Below are 10642 nucleotides of genomic sequence, written 5' to 3'. Positions count from 1 at the left end.
TTTTTTTTTTTTTTTTTGAGACGGAGTCTTGCTCTGTCGCCCAGGCTAGAGTGCAGTGGCCGGATCTCAGCTCACCGCAACCTCTGCCTCCTGGGTTCACGCCATTCTCCTGCCTCAGCCTCCCGAGTGGCTGGGACCACAGGCGCCCACCACCTCGCCCGGCTAATTTTTTGTATTTTTTAGTAGAGACGGGGTTTCACCGTGTTAGCCAGGAGGGTCTCGATCTCCTGACCTCGTGATCCGCCCGTCTCGGCCTCCCAAAGTGCTGGGATTACAGGCTTGAGCCACCGCGCCCGGCCATTATTGGCTTTTTTAAAAAGAGTTGGTGACCTAACTTCACACTGGCCTTAGTCCTCTATGCCCAAGGCAGTGTCCCTAGGAAAGTTTCTGAAATCGAGCACAGGGTTGACCTCACCCTCTGGAGTGAATGGGGAATGTAAATGAAAAGTATTTCTATTCTGTGAGCCACCGCGCCCGGCCTTGTCTTTCTTTTCGCTTTCTTTTCACTCTCTCTTCTCTTTCTGCTTCCAGAGTACCCGTGACTTAAACTTTATTTTAATAGCAGGAATTCTCCTGGATCTAATCACCAACCGATTTTGCTCTGCCCCAGTAATATCAGTTTCCAGACTGCTGAGCTGATCTCGCTTCCAAAACCCTAAGACAGGACCGCAGAGTCAGGCTGACAGAAGCACAGGCCCCGTCCTGGGCCCGCCCTGTCCCTGCCCCGCCCTCGGCTCCCGGCCCCGCCTGTACGATGCGCGCGCAATTGCCTGCAGACCCGGAAGTCGAGATCGCAGAGTGGACGTTTCGCGCGCTTTTTCCTGTAGACCCGGCAGCCGATTGCGTGGAAAGACCGTCTAGCCTCCGCGCGTGAGTTTGGCTTTGTCTAGATTAAGTTTAGGCTGCCCAGTTCCTCTGTGCTTCCACACCGGCGATCTGAGGGTTTATGCAGACCTTGAAGTCCCGGCACAGCTCCATCCATTCCGAGTAAATTCAGACGTTCTCTGGAGAGTCTGGAGGTCGCTTCCCTGCGTCTTAAAACCGATTGGAGGCTTCGGGGCCGGGTGCGGTGGCTCACGCCTGTAATCCCAGCACTTTGCTATTTTTTGTTTTCATTTTTTTGGTAATTATTTCAGTCTGTAGTTGGTTGAATCCATTGATGTGGACCTCAGAGATACCAAGGGCTGACGTTAGACTCTTATGTGCTCGTTATTCACTTAATAGTATTTTTTTTTTTTTTTTTTTTTTCTTGAGACTGAGTTTTGCTCTTGTTGTCCAGGCTGGAGTGCAATGGCGTGATCTTGGCTCACTGCAACCTGTGCCTCCCTGAGTCAAGGGATTCTCCCGCCTCGGCCTCCCGAGTAGCTGGGATTACTGGCATGCGCCAACATGCCTCTCTAATTTTGAATTTTTAGTAGAGGTGAGGTTTCACCATGCTGGCCAGACTGGTCTCCAACTCCCGACCTCAGGTGCCTGCCTCATCCTCCCGAAGTGCTGGGATTACAGACTTGAGCCACCGCACTTGCCCAGTAGTCTTCTTTTTTGATGAGATCCGCCTTTATAGTATCTCAATGTTTTTTTTTTTTTTTTTTTTATGTAATCTTTTTTTTCCCCCGCTCAACAATGCCCTCCACGCACATGAGTATTGATGCTGACAATTTGGATATGCCAGTGAGAAGCTGTAACATGGAGTCTTAAAGTGAAATTAATAGGATTCAGTACTGATGGAGGTTTGAGGCATCCACCGGAGCTCTTGGAACATGGTGCACACTGATAAAAGGATTCTACTATATTCTGTATCTAGAATTGAGCACTGTGATCCACAGAGGGCTGAGGGGCCTGTGCTCTGCATGAGGTTTGGTCAGGATGATGAAGTCAGTGCTTTTTTTTTTTTGAGATGGAGTCGCACTCTGTCGCCTAGGCTGGAGTGCAGAGTCACAATCTTGGCTCACTACAATCGCTGCCGCCGGGATTCAAGCAATTCTCCTGCCTCAGCCTCCCGAGGAGCTGGGATTACAGGTGCCTGGCACCATGCCCAGCTAAGTTTTGTATTTTTAGGAGAGACAGGGTTTCACCATCTTGGCCAGGCTGGTCTTGAACTCCTGTCCTCGTGATCCACCCGCCTCGGCCTCCCAAAGTGCTGGGATTACAGGTGTGAGCCACCGCGCCTGACCTTTGTTTTTCTTTTTCTTTTTTTAAGACGGAGTTTCACCCTGTCGCCCAGGCTGGAGTGCAATGGTGCGATCTCCGCTCACTGCAACCTCTGTCAGTTCTAAGTTCAAGGAATTCTCCTGCCTCAGCTTCCTGAGTAGCTGGGATTACAGGCCCGTGCCACCACACCCAGCTAATTTTTTGTATCTTTAGTAGAGATGGGGGTTTCACTATGTTGGCCAGGCTGGTCTCATGATCTGCCTGCCTCCTCCTCCCAAAGTGCTAGGATTACAGGTGTGAGTCATGGCGCCTGGCCAAGTCTGTGCTTTTAAGGGGCGCTCAGTCCAGCCCAGCTCCACCCTGCTGCAGCGTGTGTGTTGCTCACCAAGAGAGGAGAGAGTTTTGAGGAAGGGAGTCAAAAACTCACTTGTTGATTTTCGTGTAGGAGATCAACAGTGGGCAGCAGAGGACCATCAAGGGTGAGTGTTTTGTTTTATTCGACCACCGGTGCAGGCGCCAGAGAAGAGGCAAGTAGGCAAGGTAAAAAAGAAACTTTATTAGCTAGCCAGTGTGAAGGAGGAAAGGGCGAGGTTCATCGGTCTCCGGCGTTCTCGGGCGAGATTCCTAGGTCTGCATATGAGGAGGGGCCGAGGAAGTTCGGGCCCCGCGTCTGCCGGGAGCGGCTTTTCTGTCTAGGGCTTGGGAGTGGGAGGGCAATAGGCGGGACACGGGCGTGTCCGGGGGGTTCCGTAGGCGCCGCCAGGTAACTTTCGGTTTCCTCGATGGGACGCCGTGTTGCGCCTGCACAGTTGGTCTGTATTTTTCCCGGGCGCAGGCTGCATTTTCCTGCGCACCGGTAAGTTGGTGATGAAGAACCCGGAAATGCGCCATCTTAGTCGTCTTTATCCTCTCTCCCCGTCCAGCCAGTGAGGTCTTCCCTTTTTGTGAGGCTATGGCACAGGAAGTAGGTGTGTTGATTCTAAGCCCTAAGCAGCATTATTTTTGATATTAGGATTCACTTTCAAAGAGACATATTATGCAAGGAAGCAACTCAGAAGAGGAAAGAAAAGAAGTCAGGAATGGCCCTCACTCATGTAAGGTAATATTCTCAGTGGATTCTTCTGTCTCTGTTTCTTCCTGAAATGCCAGGCCTTGGAGTTGGCAATCTCTGACTCTGAAGGATCCTGCCTGACTCATTTCATTGCACTTACCCATGGCTTCTTCCAGTCCCTTTCACTTCCACTTAAGATTCCAGTTCCCTATTACCCAGTGACATGAACTTGGGAGAGGTCCCACTGGGCATGGACCTGCAAGGGGCTCACATCCAGACATGGAAGGGGATGGGGTGAGGGCCCTGTGGTGTCAGTACTGTTGGGCAGCAGGGATTGTTCAGGGGCCACATCTGGATGCACTGAGAGTGTTCTGTGGACTAGGATTAGAGAAGCTGCATGTGGAATTCCTTTTTTGTTTGTTTGTTTTGAGACAGAGTCTCACTCTGTTGCCCAGGCTGGAGTGTGGTTTTGTGATCTCAGCCATATAAATGTATATGTGTACTAATGTATATGAGTGTTAGTATTTATAAATGTGTACATGTGATATGTTTGCATGAGTGCACAGATGAGCAAACCTATAGTGTTTTATAAATAGCATGTCATAATTTTATATTATATGTTTTTATCAGTTGAAATTATATCTATTTATCAGGATATTCAAATTTTTCTACATTATGTTAATGAAGCAATGGCTAAAAGAATCTTATAGTATGTATTATGGGGATATCTATTATATACATGCACATATGATGAACTTTTAGGCAATTCCATGTTTTTAATCCTTGAAGTTGTTTTGAATTTACTGAATTAGGTAATTGTCGATTTACTTTTGATGCTGATCTGTTACTTAACTGTTTGATTCTTTAGGTTTGATTCTCATGCCCAGAGACCTGGGATCTGTTGCTTACTCTGCTGTTTCAGCCCCCACACCTGGGGCAAGCTAGCGTGCATGTGAAAGAGTTGTCTCTTCAGTAAGATAGGAACAGATCATTCTTTCATTGGCTTTTGTTGCTATACCAGTTCATGTAAATCATTTAAAATAGTGCCTATCACATAGGGTGTGTTCTATTCAGCCATTGCTACTGTTATCATCACAGTTTTCAGATTTTGGCCATTTTTAAATTTTATTTTTATTTTTTTTTGAGACAGCATCTCGCCCTGTCACCCAGGCTGGAGTGCAATGGCACAATCTCAGCTCACTGCAACCTCTGCCTCCTGGGTTCAAGCCATTCCCCTGCCTCAGCCTCCTGAGTAGCTGGGATTACAGGTGCACACCTCCATACCCAGCTAATTTTTTGTATTTTTAGTAGAGATGGGGTTTCACCATGTTGACCAGGCTGGTCTTGAACTCCTGACCTCGTGATCCACCCACCTCAGCCTCCCAAAGTTCTGGGATTACAGGCGTGAGCCACCACCCCCGGCCCAGATTTTGACCATTTTTAAAAACCACTGTAGGTCGGATGTGGTAGCTCATGCCTGTAATCCCAGCATTTTTGTAGGCCGAGGTGGGCGGATTGCTTGATCTTAGGGGTTCGAGACCAGCTTGGACAACCTGGTGAGACTCTGTCTCTACAAAACATACAAAAATTAGCTGGGCATAGTGGTGTGAGCCTGTAGTCCCAGCTACTTGGGAGGCTGAGGTTAGAGGATTGCTTGAGCTTGGGAGTCAGGGACTTCAGTGAGTCAATATCACACCCCTGCACTCCAGTCTGGGAAACAGAGTAAGATCCTATCTCAAAAAAAGAAAGAAAGCACTGTAGACATTGTCATCCCTGAAGACACTACTTGTATCTCAGGTAGATACTAAATGTCACTTGATGTGTCAAAAATAATACCTCACATTTCTTTTTCTTTTTTTTTTTTTTGAGATGGAGTCTTGCTCTGTTGCCGAAGCTGGAGTACAGTGGTGCAATCTTGGCTCACTGCAAGCTCCACCTCCTGGGTTCACGCCATTCTCCTGCCTCAGCCTCCCAAGTAGCTGGGACTATAGGTGCCCACCACCACGCCTGGCTAATTTTTTGTATTTTTAGTAGAGACGGGGTTTCACCATGTTGGCCAGGATGGTCTCGGTCTCCTGACCTCATGATCCACCCGCCTCTGTCTCCCAAAGTGCTGAGATTACAGGCGTGAGCCACCGTGCCTGGTAATAATACCTAACATTTCTATAGAGATAACCCTGGTTTAATTTTTTGTTTGTATTACTTGTATTATCCACAGAATGAAACATGTACTCTGATTTAAAGAATGTCACCCCTTCTTATGGAAAAGTGTAATAAAACACAATCACAGACACATAACTAACTCAAGAATACTTTACAATGCTCACTTCAATGCAGTCAATCCTTCCAACTGTCTTCTCATTCTCTTTGAAGATAAGTACTCTCTCCATATCCTGTTTTTGAAATGTGCATTTCCTTTTAGGGACAATTGTTATTCAGGGATGTGGCCATAGAATTCTCTCGGGAGGAGTGGAAATGCCTGAACCCTGGGCAGAAAGCTTTATACAGGGATGTGATGTTAGAGAACTACAGGAACCTGGTCTCCCTAGGTGAGGATGATGTTCCTCCAGAAGCCTGGATCTGCTCTGGTATATCTTTTTGCATTTTCTCTTGTGTGTCTCTTGGGAGCCCCTGCATTGCTTGACTGAGATTGAAACCTGTCGACTAAGAAATGAAAAGCATTGTGCTTTCTGGACTTGAAATGTCCCCTTACACCAGCCTGACCAACATGGTGAAACCCTATCCCTACTAAAAATATAAAGATTAGTTAGGCATGGTGGTACATGCCTGTAGTCCCAGCTACTTGGGAGGCTGAGGCAGAAGAATTGCTTGAACCTGGGAGGCAGGGGCTGCAGTGAGCCGAGATCATGCCACTGCACTCAAGCCTGGGCGATAGAGTGAGACTCTGTCTCAAAAAAAAAAAAAAAAAAAGAAATGTCCCCTTTCTTCAGATATTCTGCTTCCTTCATGATTAGTCATTGGTGGCACCACTGCTGAAGTAGGCATGAAATCTTATGACAGACTTAATAATTATTCAGTTCCCTGTTTTATACCCCTGTGCTTTTGATTCAGTAGTTCTTGAAAGGGGGCTTAATGTCTACATGTTACAGTGTTTCCTCAGCATTCAGAAGGAGGCAGTCAGTGGATGAATTTGTGAAATATTCTTGATTAATTTGTAATATGCTCTCCTACCTAAATATAGGACTTGGACTTCAGAGGTGCCACAGCACACATTTATTCTTTCTTTTTATAAATAGGAATCTGTCTTCCTGACCTGAGTGTTATATCCATGTTGGAGCAAAGGAGAGATCCCTGGACTCTGCAGAGTGATGTGAAAATAACAAACAATCCCAATGGCAGGGAGTACATCAAAGGTGTGAAAACAGGTAAGAGCTCGGTGGGCAGAGTGGAGGCCCCATAATTTTTGTTTTTTGAGACAGGGTCTCACTTTGTCATCTGTGCTAGAGTGCAGTGGCAGTCATAGCTCACAGCAGCCTTAAACTCCTGGACTTAGGGATGATCCCTCTGGCTCAGTCTCCCAAAATGTTGGGATTACAGGCTTGAGCCACTATACTCTGCAAAGCCACAGTATTACATAGTGTTTGGGAAACTCTGCAAGTGGGAGAATTCTGTGGGAAAACCAAAGTTGAAATCCTTTGAGTTGTGAACAGACTTTTTTTTTTTTTGAGATGGAGTCTTGCTCGGTTGCCCAGACTGGAGTGCAGTGGTGCAATCTCAGATCACTGCAAGCTCCGCCTCCTGGGTTCACTCACGCCATTCTCCTGCCTCAGCCTCCCGAGTAGCTGGGACTACAAGTGCCCGCCAGCACGCCAGGCTAATTTTTTTGTATTTTTAGTAGAGACGGGGTTTCACCGTGTGAGCCAGGATGGTCTTCATCTCCTAACCATGTGATCTGCCCTCCTCAGCCTCCCAAAGTGCTGGGATTACAGGCGTGAGCCACCGCTCCTGGCTTAACAGACATTTTTCATTTTCTTTTTTCTGTTTTCAGATAGGGTCTCTCTCCTGTCGCTCAGTCTGGAGTGCAGTAGCATGATTATGGCTGGCTGCAGCCTCACCTTCCTGGGCTCACGTGATTTTCCCACCTCAGCCTTCTGAATAGCTGGGACTATGTGTGTATACCACCATGCCTGGCTAGTTTTTTGTATTTTTAGTAGAGACCGAGTTTTTCCATATTACCCAGGCTGGTCTTGAACTCCTGGCCTCAAGTGATCCACCCACCTCAGCCTCCCAAAGTGCTGGGATTACAGGCATGAGCCACCATGCCCAGCCTCACATAATGATTTTTGAGTTCTAACTAACTTTCTCAGTTCTTCTTTATCTAAGAAAGCCTAAATTATTTTTGTAGATGAGTTTTGCTAAATATAGTATTCTTCATTGATGTTTTTCTTATTTTCTTTTTTCTTTTTATTGAGACAGAGTCTCACTCTGTCGCCTAGACTGGAGTGTGGTGGCATCATCTCGGCTCACTGCAAAGTCTGCCTCCTGGGTTCATGCCATTCTCCTGCCTCAGCCTCCCGAGTATCTGGGACTACAGGCTCCTGCCACCACGGCCAGCCAGATTTTTTTTGTATTTTTAGTAGAGATGGGGTTTCACTGTGTTAGCCAGGATGGTCTCCATCTCCTGACCTCATGATCTGCCCACCTCGGCCTCCCAAAGTGCTGGGATTACAGGCATGAGTCACCGCACCCGGCCATTATTTTTCTTTAAGCACTTTCAATATATCACTTCACTGCCTCCTAGCCTGAAGATACCTGCTGGAAAAATACACATAAACATACAATTTCCTATTACATGTCAAGTCTCTCTTTTGTTGATGCTATCAAACTGTCTTTGTCTTTCTTTGACTTTTGATAATTTCCTTATATTATGTCCCTGTGTGAATGTCTTTGGGTTAATTTTAGTAATGGTCAAGCTTCTTTAATTTGTATATTCAGCTCTTTCCTCAGATGTGTGATGTTTTAACATTTCTTCACTTGTGGCTTTTCATCCTTTGTCGCCCTCTTATGAATCTCCAATAGTTTGTATATTGTTCCACCTGATAGTCTCTCAAAAATGTATTAGGATTTGTAAGGTATTCTTCATCATTTTTTCTTTGTGGTCTTTGGAACTGATCCTTTTGAACAATCTATCTTTCACTTTACTCATTGTTTTCCATTCCTTTTGCTATATGTTGTTAATCCCCTTAATGGATTTTTACATCAGTTTCTGTATTTCAGCTCCAGAATTTCTGTTCTCTTGTTTTTAATGATCTCCCACGTTTGTTATCCTCATTCTTTTCACGTATTACTTTTCTCATTTGTTTTCTGTCTCTGTTATCTTTTATTTTGGTGTCTGGAGTTTTATTTATTTATCTATTTATTTGTTATTCTTTTAGCCATATTTTCTTATCTTTTCATAGGCCTTTATAGTAGTTTTTCGTTTAGGTTTGGGAAAACAACCACTTTTTTCAGTTATTTTTTATAATGTGCTGTGGGAGACCTTACTTCTTGTAAGGGTATAGGAACACTCGATTCTTTTCTGGGATGTATCTTTCCTGACTTTGTGAAAGTAATATTACAAATGTCTACACTGCTGCTCTTAAATATCTTATTTTCCTTAAGAGACTTACCCCTGCTTTTTCACAGAAGCTGTTAGTTCCTCTTTTATTTGTCTCCTTATAATCTCTCTCAAGCTCTCCCATAGTTCCCCTGACTCCTGCAGATTCCAGATGCTCCAGTACATCACCTCACTCGCTTGTGTTTTCTGCATTACCAACATGTTATACAAAGTATGCTGATACTGGCCGGGCATGGTGGCTCATGCCTGCAATCCCAGCACTTTGGGAGGCTGAGGCAGGTGGATCACGAGGTCAGTAGTTTGAGACCAGCCTAGCCAACATACTGAAACCCTGTCTCTACTAAAAATACATAAAGTTAGTCAGGTGTGGTGGCAGCCACCTGTAATCCCAGCTACTCAGGAGAGAGAACTGCTTAAACCCAGGAGGTAGAGGTTGTAGTGAGCTAAGATCACACCATTGCACTTTGGCCTGGGTGACAGTGTGAGACTCCATCTCAATAAAAGCAAAAGTATGCTGATACTTTCAATGTCTGAGGCAAGTGATGCAGAATCTTGTTTTCTGTCAGACTTTAAACATGCCAGAATCAGGGATTAAGTTCTAATGTTTTCTTGCTTTTCTAGAGAAGAATTCTAAATTGGGAAGCAATGCAGGAAATAAGCCACTTAAAAATCAACATGGATTAACTCTTCAGTTACATCTGGCTGAATGGCAGCTATTTCAAGCTGTAAGGAATATTTATAGATGTAAGCATGTTGAAAAATCTATCAGTGATAATTCTTCAGTTTTACCAGTTCAAATAAGTTTTTCCAATGTCAAAACCCATATTTTTAATAACTACAAAAATGATTTTGTTTTTTCTACAGTACTCCCACAAGAACAGAAAATACACATTAGGGGAAAACCTTATGGATGTAATGAGCATGGCAAAGTCTTCAGAGTGTCTTCAAGCCTTATTAACCATCAAGTAATCCATATTGCAGATGTACCTTACAAACGTAGTGACTGTGGCGAGATCTTTAGTAGCAACTCAAACCTTGCACAACATCAGAAAATTCATACTGGAGAGAAACCTTACAATTGCAATGAATGTGACAAAGTCTTTAGTCACCATGCCTACCTTACACAACATAGGAAAATTAATACTGGAGAGAAGCTTTACAAATGTTGTGAATGTGGCAGAGCATTTAATGTGTGTTCCAGTCTTACTGCTCCTTTTGTAATCCATACTGGAGAGAAACCTTATGACTGTAAGGAATGTGGCAAGGTCTTCAGTCACAAGTCTTCCCTATCCATTCATCGGACAATTCATACTGGAGAGAGACCATACAAATGTAAGGAATGTGGCAAGGGCTTTCGTCAAATTGCATTCCTTGTAAGGCATCAGAAAGTTCATACTGGAGAGAAACCTTACAAATGTGATGAATGTGGCAAGGTCTTTATTGGCAATCTGCGCCTTGCACGACATAGGAAAAATCATACTGTGGAGAAGGCTTACAAATGTAATGAATGTGGCAAAGCATTTAGATGGTGTTCAGACCTCACTATCCATCTTCGAATCCATACTGCAGAGAAACCTTATGAATGTATAGACTGTGGCAAGATCTTCAGGTGCAAGTCTTCCCTAACCTGTCACTGTAGAATTCATACTGGAGAGAAGCCTTACAAATGTAACGAATGTGGCAGGGTCTTCAATGTGAGTTCACACCTTGCACGACATAGGAAAATTCATACTGGAGAGAAGCCTTACAAATGTAACGAATGTGGCAAGGTCTTCATTCAGAGTATACACCTTACACATCATAGGAATATTCATACTGGAGAGAAGCCTTACAGTTGTAATGAATGTGGCAAGGTCTTCAGT

General features: G+C 44.7%; 1 protein-coding gene across 7 annotated transcripts in view; it reads left to right on the top strand.

Moving 5' to 3' along the window:
* LOC111530333 (zinc finger protein 534) overlaps nucleotides 1–10642 on the top strand; it is a 40181-nt gene that overhangs the window by 1522 nt on the left and 28017 nt on the right. For 2 of the 7 annotated variants that reach the window (XM_031934800.1, XM_031934799.1), the window contains exon 2: nucleotides 5625–5751. In XM_031934800.1, the coding sequence (XP_031790660.1) occupies nucleotides 5625–5751 (127 nt within the window). Of the gene's footprint in view, nucleotides 1–3128; nucleotides 3251–5624; nucleotides 5791–6459; nucleotides 6589–9401; nucleotides 9525–9644 lie in introns of those variants that run through there. The other 5 variants (XM_031934794.1, XM_031934795.1, XM_031934798.1 and 2 more) reach the window with 5 other exon arrangements.

The sequence above is a fragment of the Piliocolobus tephrosceles genome, chromosome 21, assembly GCF_002776525.5.
Source record: "Piliocolobus tephrosceles isolate RC106 chromosome 21, ASM277652v3, whole genome shotgun sequence".
In the NCBI taxonomy this organism is placed as follows: Eukaryota; Metazoa; Chordata; class Mammalia; order Primates; family Cercopithecidae; genus Piliocolobus; species Piliocolobus tephrosceles.
This window is presented reverse-complemented; position numbering and strand designations above follow the sequence as displayed.